Genomic DNA, 19,457 nt, shown 5'->3' with positions numbered 1-19,457 from the left:
AACCACAACCCAAAAAGTGAAGGAAACACCCTCTTATACGAAGCACACAGGAAGCACGGCACTGCCAGTGCATCTTCAGAATGTGGATTGTAAACTGACACACATTGTTCCTTTTACTCAGTGATGGCTGGGCAGGGCCACACGTCCTTGCTCACCTTCATGGTGGCTATGGGTAAGCTCAGAGATTATATTATATTTTAAAATGGACTTTGGGCTCCACAGTAATCTACAACTAAAATGAATAAATAAATTTTAGCACTGTATTACGGAAAAAGGGTTAGGGTGTGCCTGGGAATTGGCCTATATGTCTTCAGGAAATGTTTTTGATGTTGGCCCATCTTTGAAACAAAGATTATGAAAATTGTGAAAATATGTGTTTAAGGGAGCCTATTGAAAAGCTGTTTAGAGTTGGTATCCTCATTTTCAGTTTTCTGAAAAAGGTTGTGCGCATAAGAGATTCATCCATAGCCACAAAGACACCTGAGGTCTGTTTAATGGTTTGGTGGAAACCATATACTAGTGTAGCGTGTCAGTTAGATAATGCAAGTGTAAAACAAGTGTTTTGCAATGCTAGCTGTTCCATATTGCGTTTTTGTTTAGATTTTTTACAGTCAGAGGCACACCAGAGCCTGTGTGAATGATTTGTAACTGGTTTAAAGAGATGGCAAAGTGTTGAATTGTTTTGATTTATTAGTAGTAAAATAAACAAGTAGTAAACAAGTAGTAAGTGTGTATGCAGAAGTAGGGCTACATTACATGGTAGAAGCAAATGGAGAGGCTTGACTCATCTGGCTGGCCCTAAATCTGTGTTTAAAGTTACTGAGTGAAGATGAGGAGTTGGCAATAAGGATGAATGGGATGATAACGCTTGAAATGAAATTAACATTTAGTAAAAGATCTCAGGTAGTTTATCTCCCTCATTTTCTCTCTCTCTCTCTCTCTCTCTCTCTCTCTCTCTCTGTCTGTCTGTCTGTCTGTCTGTCTGTCTCTCTCTCTCTTATTTTGTTAATTAGCAGCCATCTATGTTTCTTTGGCTTTCAACCTTGATACGGAAAACCCAATATCCTTCCCCAACGTTAGTGTTGAAGAGGGAAACGATTTCTTTGGGTACAAAGTTCTTCAGTTCAACTCTGGCAACAACAAAGGGTAAGTATTGGTGAATATCAAATCCCATTTTAATACCACATAAAGTCAACTGTTGATGTCGTTGAAATTTTCAACCCTGTATTATTGTTGACATTTTAAATTGATATGGCATGATGAGTATGTATTTCTGCTTTCTGGTTTTAAAGGCTGCATTACAGTTATATGGTGTAATTTTCTTTTATTATTTATTTTATGCTATAATTACTGATAATTATGTATAAAAAATCTCATTGTGTAAATATTTTGTTAAAGCACCAATAGCAATCACCACAATTCGTGACAATATGAAATCAAGGTATATTTGGTAAAAACTATTGTGATAATTGATATTTTGTGACGAACCTGGGGTGACAGGGCCTTTTCAGTTGCAGCCCCCTCCCTATGGAACTCACTTCCAGCTCACATCAAAACTGCCCCCACCTTGTTAAAAACCACCCTCAAAACCAGTGTAAAGTAATACATGTACTACAATTCTTAGGTATTTTTACTTTACTGGAGTATTTACAAATTGCAATCTTTTTTACTTCTACTCCACTACATCTCAAAGGCAAATATTGTACTTTTATTTGAAAACTTTAGTTAGTAGTTACTTTGTAGGTTTTGATTATTATTACAAAACATACATTGCCCACTTCAGCCCTATATATCAGCTATATTCAAAATATTTTTATACATTTGAAAACTTCTGAAATGGGATATTCTGCATAATGAGTACTTTCTACTTTTGGTTGTACATTTTGAATTCCTGACTTTTACTTGTAACAGAGTATTTCATTGCAGTATTGATACTTTAACTTAAGTAAAAAAAAAAGATGACTTTTTCCACCACTGCTCAAAACCCACCTCTTCAGACTTGCATTTCCCACCTAATTCAAATCCCCCTTTTACCTTTTCATTTTAACCATTTTGTGTGTTTTGTTTTTTTCAATTTTAGCTGGTTATTTTCTTAATAAAGTTTTTGTTCGACATTGAGTATCTAGAACATTGCTACATAAATTGAATGAATTATTATTATAGGTATTATTATTTTGTGAGATTTTATTCATATCGCCTACCCTAATAGCAGAAGGATCGTTGCACTCCAATGTCTAATTCTCATCAGTGGTGGAAAAAGTACTCACATTTTTTACTTAGGTAAGAGTATCAATGCAATGTAGAAATACTCTGCTGCAAATACAAGTTTGGAATAAAAAATGTACTAAAGTACTAAGTTTTGGTATCAAAATGTATCAAAAGTAGAGAGTACTCATTATGCAGAATGTCCAGTTTCACAAGTTGTTATTATGTATAAAATGCATAATAATCTTTTGAAAATAGCAGATATAAGCTTCTTGAGGCATTGTGAGCTTGTAGATCGGATATTTTCAAATGGCCGAAATGTATATAGGGCTGAAGTGGTTATACTGTATGTGTTGTGATTATAATTAAAATCTACAAAGTAACTAATAACTAAAGATTTCAAATAATTGTAGTGGAGTAAAAATACAATATTTGCCTCTGAGATGTAGTGGAGTAGAAGTAAAAGCACTGAAAATTGGAAATACTCTAGTAAAGTTTAAAAAAAATACCTCAGAATTGTACTTAAGTACAGTACTTGAGTAAATGTACTTAATTACTTTACACCACTGATTCTCATCAGTCTCCAAACATCCTAAATGTGGTCTGCTTTGCAAATTTGACTAGTTTAAGCTAGCGCCAAGATAGAAATAATTCTGCTCATCATTATACTTATCTGCTTATTCTAACTTGATTTGTTAATCAATCTACAAGTACAAGCAGTCAAATGTTGGCGGTTTGTGGTTTTATCACATGGATTGCACTATGCATCCTGCCAGTAACTTAACCGTCACATTGCAAGCATTATAAAGTCCTAATCAAAAAAGACTGAGAGAGGGAATGGTTTTGTTATTTTTGTCATGGCTGACACAAATTCTACTAATAACTGAGTTAAATGCCAATGAGTGTTATAAGTATATATCATGCTTATATTTCAAACCTGTCTTCCTGATCTACAGGGTAATGGTCAGCGCACCCCTCAAGAATAATGGAACCGGAGGAATTTGTAGTTGGATTCCACACACTGGAAAAACACACTGCTATAGTCCAGAAGGTAAGCCTATATGATTCTTATAGCATTCACACAATGAAAAATAAGCAACATTCTGTCATAATAAAAATGTTATAGGAGATATTAACAGAGGTGGACGAAGTACTCGACCCCAGTACTTGAGTAAGAGTACAGATACTCCTTGGTCAAATTCACTCCACTATAAGTAAAAGTCGCTCAGTCAAAATGTTACTCAAGTAAGAGTAAAAAAAGTTATTGTTTTTAAATACACTTAAGTATTCCAAAGTACATGCTTTGAAAAATACTTAAAGTACAAGTAAAAGTAAAAGTAGAAGTACATTTCTTAATTTTGATATCAATGAATTGCTGTAATGCAACTCCTTGCAACTGCCATTGGGGTTAATGGTTGCAAGTAGTTGCAAGTAGTTGCATGTTGCAACTCCTGCATGTTGCAACTCCATGCAACATGCATGTTGCAACTCCTTGCAACATGCATGGCGAAACATTGTTGTGGATGTGGAGTGGGCTTAAAAGTACTCAGAACTTTATAGCCTTCCTAGAAATATACTTGAGTAAAAGTAAAATATTTGTCTTGGAAATGTACTCAAGTAAGAGTAATACGTATAAAAAAAAATCTAATACTCAAGTAAAGTACAGATCCTCAGAATCTGTACTCAAGTACAGTACTCAAGTACATTTACTCCGTTACTGTCCACCGCTGGATATTAAACAAGACAATTTCCACCTAATTAAATTAAACACATTTATGCTTTCTACTACTACTACTACTACGTTTTTCAATGAATGTCACTCTGAACATGCTACTGCCATGATCTATTTCCATCCCAGGAAAAACAACTGGTTCAGTCAAGTACTTTGGATTGTCCATTGCTGAAGCAGCCGATGACTCCAAGTTTACAGTAAGAAAATGAATAACCTGTTACAGTATTTGTATTTTTCGATATTTCTGACTTTCACTCCACTACATTTCATAGACAAATATTGTACTTCTGATCAGCATTTCTAGGAAGGAAAAAATTACTTTACGAATTAACCACTTACGCCCTGTTTCAAATATAGTGAAAATAGCAGATCTACAAGCTCACAATGTTTTTGTTTTTGTTCTGGAAAATCGGAATTGTTTTGTAAAATGTCTACATTTGAATACAGCAATTCATTGATAAAGAAAATAAAATTACTTTTAATTTGTACTTTTGAATACTTAGGTATTTTTCAAAACATGTAATTTTGAATACCTAAATTAAATATTTTTTAAAAGCAAGTACTTTAAGTCAACTACAAATTTGACAGAGCAACATTCGCTGTAGTTGAGTAATATTTTACCAGCAGTATCTATACTTCGACTCAAGTACTGGGGTTGAGTCCACATCCCTTTAAAACCTCCCTTTAAAACCTCCCTTTAAAACATTAAAGTAAGTATTGTTTTGGTCAAAACAAAAGGTTTTTTGTTAAAAGTTAAAGCCCTATTCTGATAGTATGCATTGCTCTGGAGTGTTTGTTCAGCAACAGGGGTCTCCCTGTCTCTCCACTCCAGCTCTTTAATAAACAGAAAATACATTTTCAGGTGGGTTGCACATTTTCAACCAATCAGAAGAGGGTACCCTTTTATCAGTTTCAATTATATATTGTTCCAGTTCCAATTTTGTCTGCTCATTTCTTTTAGTCATCACTTTCAATTGTTTATCCTGTATCCCGTATATAAGAGTTCTCTCTCCTGATTGGATAAAATGAGTGTCCCGACCTGAAAATGCATTTTCTATTTATTAAAGAGCTGGAGAGACAGGGTTGCTGAACAAACAGTCTATAGCAATGATTACTATCAGAATATATTTATTTTACACTTATTTTAACAAAGGAATACTTACCCTACCTTTAAAATCTTTCTTTTTATGTAGGCCTGCAGCCCAAGTCTTGCCCATGAATGTTATAAGAACTCCTACCTCAACGGTATCTGCTCCCAGTTCAGCAGCCCCTTTGAGGGCCGTAAGAACCTCACACCTGCTTTCCAAGGTAAACCAAAGTGGGTCAAGAATGATTTTCAACGATGAGCTAATGTTGTGCATTTATTTATGTCATAGCTAAGGCTAAACATGTTTTTCTAACTTGCTTTCCATATTTTGCCTAGCATGTACAAAGAAAACAGTGGACCTTGTTTTTTTATTCGATGGATCAAGAAGCATGTCCGAGAGTGAATTTGAAAAAAACAAGGATTTTATACTGGACATAATGAAAACACTTAAAGAAAACAACGCGTCATCTATCAAGGTTATTATTGTTCTATAACATTCATGAAGCTGTAGATGAGCTGAATCTACTATATTGTTTATCTATGTAATATTAATTGTATGCTACTGTCTCATTTCTCTCTAGTTTGCTGCAGTTCAGTTCTCCTCCAAGACTCGAACAGTTTTTGACTTCAATGGTTATCAAAATGGGAGCGCTTATGAATATCTTAAAAAAGAAGTGCACATGAAATCTCTCACCAACACACATGACGCTCTGACATTTGTGTTGTGAGTTAAGAATTACGTTTTTGTTTGTTAAAAACCTCCACCTACAACTTTCCCTCTTATCTTACAGATTACAGCTGACAATCAATGCCTTGTGGTTTGAATGATTAATGTATCCTAGTTTGACCATTTTATTTGATTCATCAAATCTGAACAGGTCATGTTGTACTTGCACATTTGTTTCAGAAAAAACCTCTTCGAAAACCAAACTGCAGGCGCCTCCCATGATGCAACGAAAGTTCTGGTAATAATCACGGATGGGAATCCAACTGATAGAAACAAAGGACAGATTATCGAAAAGTATGCTGAAAAAAACATAATTCGATTTGTCATCGGGGTAAGTTGGTTAGTAGTGGTTGGATGGTTTGGTTTTAAATATCCAGTACTTTTACATTTGGATTCAGTTTCAATAGTGTTTCCCTATGGATGATGTGTACCTTGATAACAATCATTACACTTCATCCAAGTTTCATTCTGTTGCCAGGTCAAAGATGTTGACTTGAAGAAACTTGAAGCTCTTGCCTCAGAGCCCAAACATAACAATACATTTAAAATCGAGAACTACGATGGACTCGGAATATTACTGAAGAATTTTGAAAGAAAGATCTTTAACATTGAAGGTCATTTAATTTCTTTTTTGAACACCATTGCCGTTGACAATCTTCGCAATAATCTTTCTACGATACTTCTGAAGTAATGACAAGTATACTATTGCATTCAGGCTCTAACACCGCACTGGCTGGACACTTGACTGATGAGATGTCACAGAGTGGATTCAGTGCCATCTACCATAAGGTGAGTGAATGCACTGTAACCAACTGAAGACAGTTAACATTATGTAAAATATACTGTATAATTATACATGATACTGTGCCGGTCAATTCAGAACCGCAGGTTTTATAATATTATTATTTGATAATATGGCTCTCATGGTTTCTGAGCCTTCTGGTTTAACTGTATGCTACAACCCAATGGATCTGATATGGCTAACTTAGCCAAATGGTTAGCTCGTTGTATTGTTCTTACTTCTAGCACTCAAGTTAACTTGGCATCTCAAGACACAGATGTAGTGCATGTTACTGTATCTGACTGCATCTGTTTCTGTATTTTTTTCCTTACTGCATCTCTGTCTGGCTACTCGTCCGTCACTTAGGTCAGGACATCGCTGTCTTTCACAGTATTCTAAATATGATCAAATACAGTTACGTGCTACGAATTAGCCTGTAACAATATGTGAACTTTCTTCTTCTTTTCCTTTCGGCAGAGGTGGACAAAGTACTTGACCCCAGTACTTGAGTAAGAGTACAGATACTCTTGGTCAAATTTACTCCACTAAAAGTAAAAGTAGCTCAGTCAAAATGTTACTCAAGTAAGAGTAAAAAAGTCATTGCTTTTAAATATATTTAAGTATTCAAAAGTACATGCTTTGAGTAAAAGTAGAAGTACATTTCTTAATTTTGATATCAAAGAATTGCTGTAATGTTTTCACAATTAATTTATAGGACCTTGTAACTCTTGTTTCAGAGAAGTACTGTAACTCTCTGAAACCACCTGCACTGCATGCACTGATGTGCTTGCTTGTAGAACCAGTACGTTATACAAAGCCTGCAGAAACACCTATAAAAACATAGAAATGACTGAGGAACCAGATCTAAATACTTTTACTCCTATACACCTATACAAGATGTACTGTAAAAAGAGGCGAGCGGAGTACTTTACAGTACTTTACAGCCTTCCTAGAAATGTACTTGAGTAAAAGTAAAATATTTGTCATGGAAATGTACTCAAGTAAGAGTACTAAGTATCAAAAAAATCACACCCTGTGTGAAGTGGGCGGTGTCTTGCTAGCTAATCACAATACTGAATGGAGTCAACCAATCATGTACAAAAAATAAATACATTTATTGAAAAACACTCTTTATGATGGAAGAAACCATAACTTAAAAAAAACAAATTTATGTTTTTTTTAAAGTTATGGTTTCTTATATAGAGCTATGCACATGTGTCATGTGACACTGGCCAATCACAGTCCTGAATAGACTGTGATTGGCCAATCACGGTGCACATTTTTGTAAAAAAAAATTTGTACATTTTTGGCCAATCACAGCGCAGGATTTGTTGTACAAATATCCAAACCTCACTTATAGGGGCGGTTTCACCGCCCAAAAATCTAATACTCAAGTAAAGTACAGATCCTCAGAATCTGTACTCAAGTAAAGTACTCAAGTACATTTACTCCGTTACTGTCCACCACTGCCTTTCGGCTGTTCCCCTCAGGGGTCGCCACAGCGAATCATCTGCCTCCATCTCACCCCGCCCTCTGCCTCCTCTTCTCTCACACCAACTAACTTCAAGTCCTCTTTCAACCATAAATCTCCTCTTTGGCCTTCCTCTAGGCCTCCTGCCTGGCAGTTCCAACCTCAGCATCCTTCTACCGATATACTCACTTTCCCTCCCCTGTACATGTCCAAACCATCTCAGTCTGGCCTCTCTGGCCTTATCTCCAAAACATCTAACATGGGCTGTCCCTCTGATGCACTCGTTCCTGATCCTACTCATCCTTGTTACTCCCAGAGAGAACCTCAACATTTTAGTCTCTGCTACCTCCAGCTCTGCTTCCTGTCTTTTCCTCAGTGTGACTGTCTCTAAACCATACAACATAGCTGGTCTCTCCACCGTCTTGTACACCTTTTCTTTCATTCTTGCTGATACTTTCCTATCACACATCATCACACCTGACACTTTTCTCCACCCGTGAACAATTTAGCAAAATAGTCATTTTTCAGATATAAATGATCTAGTAAAGCCAACTCTTGTGCTATTAATGTAGGATGTGTCCCTATATGTAGAAACAAGGCTTGGATGTTAGTGGAAAGAATTGCAGGCGAGAGTATAGTGTCATAAAGGTCATCAAGAGGGCGCCTTCATTAGATTAGACTCAACAGATAATTCTAGCAGCTCAGAACCACAGAAACGGTGCTGAATTTCGGTATTGCGGTAACTGCATTTACACCACACTGATGCAACAAATACACTGACAGACCACAATCCTTGCGCTGTGTGCTTTTATCAACAGGATATCTTGGTTCTCGGTTCAGTGGGGACAAATACCTGGCGGGGGTCTATCAATGAGATTGACGGCTTGAAGGAAAATAAAATTCTGGATGACGATATGAAAAAAGACTCTTATATGGGTATGAAAAATTACAACATCAGTCATATGCCTTTTTCTCTATTTGAGCTATTTGCTGTTTGTTTATGCATAAACTAATTTTGATCTATATACCATTATACAGAATGTTACGGTGCTTCACAGCTTGTGTATATATTATATATGTGGACTGGAAACACAATCTTTGCATCTGCTCCAATCTGCATATATCACCATATACTGCATTTTGTTTCATTAAGCTGCTGTTTTTTTTTGTTACCACCTCTGCAATTTACAATGACTGTATGATTCCGTTATTATGCAGGATACTCTGTTGCTGTTGGCGAGAAGAACAACGTTCCTCTGTATTTCACTGGTGCACCAAGATATGAACACAAAGGACAAGTTGTGCTTTTCCAAAAAGCGGGCAACAATTGGGCAGTAGCAGGAAGAGTAGATGGTGGGGAACAGGTTAGTAACTGTCTTGAGGAAATATGTTGTTGAAGGAATATTTCCCTATACAAAAGACGTGAAGAAATGTATGTGTAAAAATTAAGTTGTCTTTTTTTATTTGCTTTCATAAAGGTGTTTCAAGACAGTCAATGTGTCCTTTTTTAATTTCAAATTTTAGGTACAAATGTTGGAAGTTTTTTTTATTCTTGCTTTCTTTTCCAGAGACATACATTGGTATTCTGGTATCAATATGAATAATTAAATTCTTATCTGTATCCAACAGATTGGTTCCTACTTTGGGGCAGAGCTGTGCACAATAGATATTGACTCGGATGGCAACACTGATTTTGTTCTGGTGGGTGCACCTCTGTTTTACCAAGCTCAGGAGAAGAGAGAAGGTCAGATCTACGTGTACGCCCTGACTCAAGAGGTGGGCTTTGATAAGAATTAAGACCAACAAATTCAGCATGGCACTATTAGCATGATCTTTCAGGAATATATTAACCACTTAAGCCCTAAGCCATTTTAGAAAAGATGAGATTGAAAGTGTTTAAAATAAATAAATGAAATTAATTCATCTTAATCGCCCGTTCTTCCACAGCTGCAACTGGAGAATACGTTGAATGTGTCTGTGCCGTCTCGGGGCAGATTTGGAATGACCATTTCCTCTGTCAGAGATCTGAACGGAGACCGTCTCAGAGATGTGGCCGTTGGTGCTCCACTTGAAGACAACAACAAGGGGGCAGTATACATTTACCTCGGTGACAAACTCAAAGGAATACAAAACATTGTCAGCCAGGTGAGGTGGTCATGCCTAACATACTACATTGTAAAATCCACAATGTTCATTTAAATCAGATAGTGTTAGTTTCTTTTCCCAGAGAGAACAGCAACGTTGACGTTAGACAGACAAGTATGTTAATAGAAGGTCTCAGGGTCAGTCTATCATGTGTCATGAGACAGAATTCTGCTTCCACACTGTTGCTGAGTTTAACATCATAACCTTCCTTGGGAGCAGGGCAGGTGAAAAGTTAATTCAACAATATTGGAAGCAGTGAAAACATCATGACAAGTCTTCTCTTTTCCAGAGAATCACAGCAGAGAAAATTAATCCTCAACTGCAGTTCTTTGGACTGGCACTTGATGGGAAAATGGACCTTTACGAGGATGGACTGACTGACATTGTTGTAGGATCACGTGGAAGTGTCAACATCTTCAGGTATTAATAAACCTTTAGTCAGTATGGGAGGGAGAAAAACACCACAATTATCTTGCAGATAATTATCAGATCTTTATGAGATTTGTGTATTATTACAACCCAATAGCAAATGTACAACATTTAATAATCAGCCAATTATGTACTCCAGGTCCAAGCCAGTCTTAAACATCTCTGCTGGTCTGTCCTTTGATCGAGAGGAGATAAGCACTGAGGATATAGCCTGTGGGGCTCAGCTACGTGCAGAACCTCTACCTATGGGTATCTTAGAAGCATGCTTTGTTATGTCAGAATCAACCCAGAGTAAAACAGGTAAGAACCCTGTCCAATGGTTGGAATGAGATGTTTAGGTTTTAGTTTAGTTGTATAATGATAAAACAAAAGCCAAATCATAAAATTCATAAAAACACTGCTAAAATAATTTGATAAATGGCATAGGAAATAAGTGGCTTATTACATTACATTACATTACAGTCATTTAGCGGACGCTTTTATCCAAAGCGACTTACAATAAGTGCATTCAACATAGGTAGGGAACGAAAACTACTAATCACCAGAAGTCTTAAGTGCATTTTCTGCAAAAACAAGCAACCAAGAGTATACCTAGCGCTAAGGTAAAAGTGCATTATATCAGCTACCTACTTATTTCCTTAAACAGATGAGACAACAAGAGCCAAATCAAATGAGCAGGAGCTAAAACAAATAAGTGTATCGACTAAACAAGATCCAATAAAACAGTACAACAATAACACAAGCGTTCGTACAACTAGTTAACTGTCGTACAACTGTAACTCAAAGCACCAATGACAGTGTTAGATTGACCGAGCGGTCATGACCAGAAGTGAGGAGGCAGAGGCAGGAAATATATTAAATGCCACTTGGTGGGCCTTTATTCCAAAAAGTTACAGTGTCCATAATATACATCCTAACAATAAAATCATGTCCTCTGGGCACATGTTACTCTGACCAGCCCTACTTACAGACTGGTATCGAAAGCAGCCTTTTATACTCCCCACCCTCAGGTGCTACCAACTACAGGGTTGCTCTATCATAATAATTTCCCATAAAACCCCCCCGCATACCAAACCCAACACTGCTAAAATAATTTGATAAATGGCATAGGAAATAAGTGGCTTATGCAACTCAAAGCACCAATGACAGAAACAAGACAAATATCTGTTCAGTAAACTGGACATTAGAATGTAGATGTCCAGGCATAGAACACCACGTGGAGCACAATATAATGTGTCTAGCTGCTGATACAGTCTACCAGACAGTCAGGGCTTTTATCCAATTCAGACATTGTATACTGTATGTACCTTTCTAGGGGCAGTGACAAGTGGACTGAACATCTCCTACACACTGGCTGTGGATCCAGAGAGACACATAGCCAGAGGTTTCTTCGATGAAAAAGACAAAGCATCCCGGAATCTTCAGTTTGATGTGGTGTTGGAGAGTGAAAAATCCTGCTTCAATCACTCTGTCCATATGCCAGTATGGTGATACAATAGCTTTACAGCATATGCACTGATGAGGATTGTTATAAGGCTTGTCAAATCAGCAGCCAGGAAAATGTGAATCATGTTAGAACAAGCAGGGTGGCATTTTGCGAAAGATTGGGAAGAAAACGTCATGTTATCAACCTTAATAACCTTACATTCTAAACTGTGTCAGATGGTACATAGAGCCTCTTGGATCTAAGCAGACAGTATCAACCCTACTGTGCTCATGATAGAAAGAAACATTTAAAACTTTATGCCACCTCATTCATGAATACCTATGACTGGGGTGACACAATATCAATGACCATTACTGGAGAAAGAAGCATGTTAATAATTCAGACATTTAGAACAATTACAATAATTAAAATTACTTACGCAGCATCTGAGTATGTGTTTGAGGTAGAAAAGGTAATGTTAACATGAGGTTCCTTAAACTTAAAGGATAGGCGTGCTCAACTCAAACCGGGTGCAGATTCTTAACTTGAACAACAAAGGAACCATCTGCACTCACAAATGAAGTCTTTAATGTGCCACAGAAGAAATCACAAACGGACGTGTTTCAACCCTCTGGCCCTGAACGATGCAGTGGCACATTAAAGACATTTTCACTTTGTTCGTAACTGTGGATGGTTCCTTTGTTGAACAATGAGGCTCCTCCCATACATGTTTTACCAGAAAATACTGTCTCAAATAGCTAATGATTTGATGATTGAGCACACTGCTCACCTGTTATACCGTGAACCCTAGTGTCTCTGTTCCTTATTTGGTGTAGAGGGAAAAAAAGGAGGGGATCAAATAGACCCCTGGGGGATGCTGGTCAATGACGTATTTAAGTGGTCATGGGGGGGACCTCAATATTTGCCACCGTTTCAGAAATCAATATAAAAAGGCAAATTAATAAAAGCTCTCAGCATCAAATGTCATCTTAAGATTACTGCCTCAATAACTTTCACTGATTTTGAATTGGGAATGTTAAGCAGGTTTTTTTTTCTCCTTGCAGATGTGTGTGGAAGACACGCTATCTCCCATCAAGATCAGATTAAACTTTTCTCAACCTGAAAGCCATAAACAGACTGCCACCCTCAATGTGGACAGCCTAAAGCAGGTCGATTATTCGGTATGTACAGCAGCAAAGCAAAGACAGTGGTTCCAATACATAGTTATACGCCGATATGTTTAATAATAATAATAATTTTAAATAATCAGATAATAAAATAAAATGTTTGTTTTATAGGTACCCTTTCAAAGGAACTGTAGGCAAAATGACAAATGTATATCAGAACTTGAGGTAGACTTCAATTTCAGGTACGTATATGACAACTACTCTATAGAGGTTGTGGTAAAATTGTGATTATGGACTACTAGCTTGAGAGGGACTGACTCTGCCTGTTTTATTTGTTTGTTGTTTTTTAGCACCCCAACACTGGTAGTAGTACATCTGAACTACTTTAATGTGACTGTGAAACTGTCCAATCAAGGAGATGACTCCTACAACACCTACCTCAACCTTCACTACCCCGAAGGACTCTCATTCTCCAAGATGGAGCTTGTGACGGTGATATACGATATATATCTTGATATTTCATTCAGATGTTCCTTTCTTTTCTGAGACAGCAAGAATAGTGAGTTGGGGAGAGAGCAGGGGTAGGTGAGACACAGGAGAATGTACCGGCAGGATTTAACTCAAGGCAGAAGCGCTGCATGTATTTGCATTGGCAGGGGACTCCTGGGCATGAAAATCCTAGAGGAAATCATTTTAGATAATGCTGTAGTTTTTAATATGACTTGTTAGCTGGTTGTCTAAATACTTCCCAGCAATTTCAACTGAGCATGACGGTAGCATTTCAACTGCACACAGTATGATTATATTGGCTTATTGCTTATGTGGGGTTAAGTGTTTCAACTGGTTTCTACAGTCAACAAGGCCAACTTTGCATAGCTGCAAGGATCTTGAAGGTGTGATGGACAGAACCACATGTGGCGTCAGCCTTCCTGTTTATCGGAGTAGGTCTGTGGTGAGTCGCTGCTTCATAACTAAAATGTTAAAAGTGAAACTTGTGGCTTTATAAGGGAGTTTTGGTTGACATCACTTCAGCACTTTGACGTTTCTCTGCAGACTTTCATGAAATCTAATCTAATGTAAAATGCCTTGGCCGATTTCTCTTTCAAGGCTACATTTAAGAGTAATTTCCGCATCATCAGTGGATATGAGTGGAATGACACAATGTCAATGACCATTACTGGAAAAAGGTAGGAGCCTTGTTACAGTGTAAATAATTCAGACATATGCTGTACACTACTGTACTGTCATTATGTCCCCTGCATTAATAACATGAATTCAAAATCTTAATTGATTTTAATAAATTATTAAACCCATTTTCATTTTCTTTGATGTAGTGATAATGACAACTCGACTGGAAGCTCCAAGACCAAAACCATACCTGTACAATATGAAATTGACTTGGCTGTAAGAGTGTAAGTAACATGAGTGAAAAGGTCTCGTACATTTTTATGATAAAATATGTATCAATATTGTGGTTTTACATAGCCATAACCTTTCAATTTGCTGAATTCGTTTGAAAATGTGTCAGCAGTTATACAGTAATTCATCTATTTTTACACAGGAATGATCAGGAGACGATCACCTTTCTCAACTTTACTCCAGAGCATAGTGCACCTAAGAAACTATTGAATGTCTATGAGGTATAGTAGTAGATTACTGGGTGAAAAAAAATCCTGTACTTAAGCTACAGCTTTCATAACACTGAAACCCAGTTCAAGTCATGACTAGTCTGAGTCCCCTGAATCCAGTGTAAATTTAACTCTGAGAGTAAAACATTGACCTAAATGTACCCATAGTCCAATTTTCCATCTAGACATTTCACTGTGTAGGGTAAAGGTGGATACTGAGAGGTTCAATGTGTCACACTGCCCATAGGTGAGGAACTCAGGATTCAAGGCTTTGCCTGTTAATGTGACCATCCATATACCAACTAAACTGGAGCATGACTTTGAAGTGAAGAACTATCATGTCTTGGTGCAAGAGGTAACACGTTTGCCACACATGCATATTTGTACTGCTATGATTTATTACAATTCATTAAAAGTCTCGTTTCTTTTTAAGAATAAAACTCAATGCACAGACCACCAGCCCATCGCCAGCATAACAAAAACATCTGGTGTAAGTAAAACACGTTTTATTTAATATGGAGACATTCTAGCATGAACAACCTATACAAAATAACTTAATTAAAAAATAATTAAATAATTTTGCTCTGTTGCAGTACTGCTCTTCAAACAAATCCTGCAGATCCATCACGTGTGAAAGTTTCACTCTGGACAAAAATTCAGTTATTCGCTTTACACTGTACGGGGAAGTACAATTTAAAAACCTCAAGCAATACGCAAAGGTCTGTACACAAGTTAAATAAGTTATTTGAAGAAAGAGTTCAGATTGATTGTTTACTGTGTGGAACCAAAACTTATGCTCTCACTTCACAGAGTCTTCCTTTACCCAAACAATTTACTGGAAATGGAGAAGAGGTTCAGTTTAAAAGCTTTATAGAAGTGACCTATGATAACAAACGTTATGTCCAGGCTTCCAGTAAACACGGGGTAGGTTTATTGTTTTTACCATGCTCCAAGCAATACCACACTTCACACTACTTATTTGTCATTACGTTTAATTCACTCTATGTTTGTATTTCTTACAGATTAAGGACGACTCTATAAGATTTCCCCAAATACAGGTAATTCACTTAATCGATTTGTTTGGAAGAAAGGATTTAACCACTTTCAACCTTGCATCCCTAGTTTGGGCGTGTCATATAGGTAAACAATTTCAAACATAAAAAAGCTAAAGCAGCAGATCAATTTCACGATGCTTTGCATCGTGACATGCTGTGAGCTTGTAGATCAGTTATTTTTGCAATTTTTGCAATGGGCTTAACTAGTTAAGCTAAAACGCAATGGATAATATTCAATCCACACTCACATGATTTTGGAGCAATTTCTTTTCCGTAAAACATTTTACCGAGTTCAATATTTATTATTCACACATTCCTGACAATATATCCCCCCCCCCCCCCCCCCCCCCCAACAGACTGATGTTCGTATTGAGCTCATTGTCCCCCCAAATAAAGAGCTGATCATTGGAGCAGGAGTTGGAGGTGGCATCTTGTTTCTACTGATCATCACAGCGTTGATGTTTAAGGTGAATGCACACAGCATCCAAGGGTCTCAATTAAAACCTGATAGTACAGTAAAAACTGGCTTCATTTTTTTTTTACCATTTTTACACACACATAGACAAAATATGTCCTCCAAAATGTTTTATAAGGGCTAGACAACTTAAACAATATGATTTTTTTCCAGTTTTAAATAAAACACTTAACATTTAATTACTTTCTTTGTGCGTCTCCTAAGTTGGGTTGCTTTAAGAGGAAAACACTTGAGGATTTCCAAGAAGAGGAGGACAATGCCAACAACTATGAGCAGCCTTCAAATGACCCACCAAACACTGATGCACCTGCAGAAGCAAACCCACTTCTAGATGATGGTGGGAAGGGAAATGACAGCACCCCCACTAGCAGTGTAGTCCAGTGATCTGGTAAAACACAGTGCATTGCTGCTATTACAGCTCTGGCAACAGACCATTATGCTTTAACAAGCCGAGATATATATTTTTACTTTATGATTATCAGTAGACAGAGATCTCTGATCTTCTGGCTACAAAAGAATAGGTGGTACTGTAGGAATATAGTAGTTATTACTGTTACTATTCATGGGTGACGGCAGTGATAATGTAGATATTAGCTTTTTGAATCTGCAATGAAAACATTGTGTGAATGATGGGCGATTCAATAGCCAAGTGTTTAGGGCACATACAACATGGGCACAAAACGCCCTAATCAGCAAGTCGATCACCCGTTTGATTCCCGGCTGGCTGGACCATTTAATGAATGTGCCATTAAAAATACAGCGAAATATAACCCCCACCCCCCAAAAAAAATCTACTTAGAATCAATGGATTGCCGAAAGCCAACGCAACTACAGGCACATCTAACTATAATCTAACTATAATTTGACTAACCTCTGTGGCCATGGTGTCTCGGTGTGTGCCCGTTTCTCCTCACTGGCTGGAGCACTAGATCTGATTTTGCACACAGGTATTGCCCATTACCATCTGAACTTAACTGCGAAGCCCGTTTCTCAATTTCATCAAATCTCAGCTTTTTATTAGCCATTATGTGTCAAACAATGGGAGATAACGTTGCCAGGTTTCGCGCGAGAAACAAGCAGCAAGGTCTGTACTTTCGCCTGCGCCCTTCACCGGGGCTTGGGTGCTCATATCCCCCTACGGGTATGTCTAGTTATATATAACTTAGATTTGGTTCCATGTCAGTGATGACTTTGGACTGTGGTTTGGATGGTAATATACAACCATGGGAGTAATATACCCCACTGCTTTTATGTAAATACTGTATATAGCTATGTACAGTATATATAGCTTTACCTCAGTGTGTACTATATGATTATAGTCAAAATAAAACTTGTAATTAACTTGTATTTTTTTAGTATATTGGTGTCTCTGTACTACTCTGTACTGTGGGATTTTTGTTTTATTATTGCAATTTTCTTGTATTGTTTTAATTTGATCTTGCCTCCTTTTAAATTTGTTCTTGATTATGTTTTTGGTATGCGGTCAGCCTGTCTCAGGGAGAAGGGGGGTGAGTGGGGGATATGGAGGGTATGGAACGGAGGGGGGTGTACCTGGGACACCAGACACACCGTTGAGCCCTCTGGAGACGTTGTGGGCCATCATCAATGAAACATCGATGAAGCAGGGTTGCCACCTGATGACCTCAATGAAGGACTATACCCTCCCTATCCACCACTCCACTCTGACCTTCAAGAACGCCAACTTAGTTACCGTAGTGATTGAAACATCTAGTTCTGTTAGCTTTACTACTATTGATCTTAATGTTTTAACCTTATTTAATATTGTGTTATTTTTCTATTGCTTGCATTTTTCTTATTTTTTTTTATGTAAAGCACTTTGTGCTGCATTTGATGTCATGAAAAGGTGCTAAACAAATTATTATTAATACTGAACAATGTGTCTGGCACCATGCCAATATGTCCTTTTCAAATGTAAAAGTGTGACCTTTGTCTGGATATCGTTGCTGTCGGGTAGAAACCTCCTAGCACCATGTTAAGTTAAGTTAACGCCCTACTACAAAAGCATCAAAAGTATCAGATCTGCAAGCATTTCGAGCTTGTCGATCTGCTACTTTTGCTATTAAATTTGAATCCTGAAAAGTAACAGTTTTGGACATATGAGGTTTCCACCTGACAGCCGATATGTGTTGTGTGTTAAAAAAAAAATACATTGTTTTAATATTTGGTTGCCATTAGAAAAAGATTTTTTTTTTTTGAGTACTTTGAAATAAAACCATACATTACTTACGCAACATAGGGAATAACCACAAGATTTTTAACTGAAAGCATTTTCAATGGTTTGTAAAAAAAAAAACTTTATTCATTTTTTGCATATACATTATGGTTAGCAGCACATTAGCAGTAAACATTCTATATATTTAAACATGTGGATAATGTGTGGGATTAAATGGGAATATCATACACATTAAAGTGGGTGTAAGTGTTCTGTTTTTGTTAATAAGTGTTAAGTTAAAAGTTAAAGTTCTACATGCCAATAGTAATCAGCTATTGACAGAAAATACGTCATCAGGTTGGGATACCAAATGTATCCAATCAATGAGAGAGAACCTCACAAAGTCAATTGTTCAGCTTTAAATGTAAGTGCTCGAGTTCCAATCGTGTCTGCTCATTAACTTGTATCATCACTTCCAATTTCATCCTGTATGATAAGAGTGGGTTGGCCTTCTTTGACCGACAGGCGAAGCAAACACTGGTACCGATTCATTTTAAGGCAATTGATGGGACTTTACCACAGTATATTAAATCCCTGTTAGATTGGAACCCTGTAACACACAGGTCACACTCCAGTGATTGGTTCACGCTAAAGGTCCCCAAAGTAAAGACTGAACTGGGGAAAACAGCCTTTTGTTTTAGTGCCCCAACCACCCGGAATGACCTACAGCTTAAATTTAAGATCTGTTCTCCCATAACATACAGACAATTTAAAACCTTGATTGCAGGCCTACCCACAAATGTCTGCAATTGCTTTTAAACTGTGTTGTATCACACGATAGGGAAATATTGTTTATTTTGTTTCTGTTCTGTCTTGTTTTTGATGTGAATATGGATGTGAAAATGAAAATGAAATTGTACTGTGATTTATCTCGACGACACTGCAAATGAGGGCAACCTCAATGTCTTTCGAGAATAAATAAAGGTTTGAAATGAA

At 37.2% G+C, this 19,457-nt stretch overlaps 1 protein-coding gene across 3 annotated transcripts; it reads left to right on the top strand.

The window, feature by feature from the left end:
- The first annotated feature begins 73 nt into the window (after positions 1 to 73).
- Positions 74 to 17,811, top strand: LOC308076804 (integrin alpha-X). 3 transcript variants are annotated; one of them, XM_080417293.1, is made up of 31 exons: positions 74 to 172; positions 1,014 to 1,146; positions 3,162 to 3,256; positions 4,067 to 4,134; positions 5,131 to 5,245; positions 5,361 to 5,500; positions 5,606 to 5,748; positions 5,932 to 6,082; positions 6,230 to 6,365; positions 6,467 to 6,540; positions 8,822 to 8,939; positions 9,222 to 9,367; positions 9,633 to 9,779; positions 9,951 to 10,148; positions 10,438 to 10,568; positions 10,717 to 10,877; positions 11,893 to 12,059; positions 13,068 to 13,184; positions 13,302 to 13,372; positions 13,481 to 13,622; positions 13,984 to 14,082; positions 14,238 to 14,317; positions 14,465 to 14,542; positions 14,692 to 14,770; positions 15,006 to 15,113; positions 15,192 to 15,248; positions 15,352 to 15,477; positions 15,569 to 15,682; positions 15,781 to 15,816; positions 16,170 to 16,280; positions 16,493 to 17,811. In XM_080417293.1, the coding sequence occupies exons 1-31, from the start codon at positions 124 to 126 to the stop codon at positions 16,670 to 16,672; spliced, it is 3,570 nt and encodes a 1,189-aa protein (XP_080273419.1). In that variant the 5' UTR covers positions 74 to 123; the 3' UTR covers positions 16,673 to 17,811. The 3 variants fall into 3 exon arrangements, with proteins under 3 accessions (XP_080273419.1, XP_080273417.1, XP_080273418.1); XM_080417291.1 differs by having other exon boundaries at positions 4,064 to 4,134; positions 16,493 to 17,810; XM_080417292.1 differs by having other exon boundaries at positions 82 to 172; positions 1,017 to 1,146; positions 4,064 to 4,134; positions 16,493 to 17,810.
- The last annotated feature ends 1,646 nt before the right edge of the window (positions 17,812 to 19,457 follow it).

Source organism: Gymnoscopelus braueri (assembly GCF_963280865.1).
Source record: "Gymnoscopelus braueri genome assembly, chromosome: 2".
NCBI classification, from domain to species: domain Eukaryota; kingdom Metazoa; phylum Chordata; class Actinopteri; order Myctophiformes; family Myctophidae; genus Gymnoscopelus; species Gymnoscopelus braueri.
Note: the sequence above shows the minus strand (reverse complement) of the source record. Positions and strands in the feature narration are given on the sequence as shown.

Bases quoted from the DNA above. Each gene is read 5' to 3' on its own strand.
- LOC308076804 (XM_080417291.1), top strand. From the start codon at position 124: ATGGCTGGGCAGGGCCACACGTCCTTGCTCACCTTCATGGTGGCTATG. The intron at 173-1,013 runs GTAAGCTCAGAG...TTTGTTAATTAG, and splicing joins CACCTTCATGGTGGCTATGG to CAGCCATCTATGTTTCTTTG. The intron at 15,249-15,351 runs GTAAGTAAAACA...GCTCTGTTGCAG, and splicing joins GCATAACAAAAACATCTGGT to TACTGCTCTTCAAACAAATC.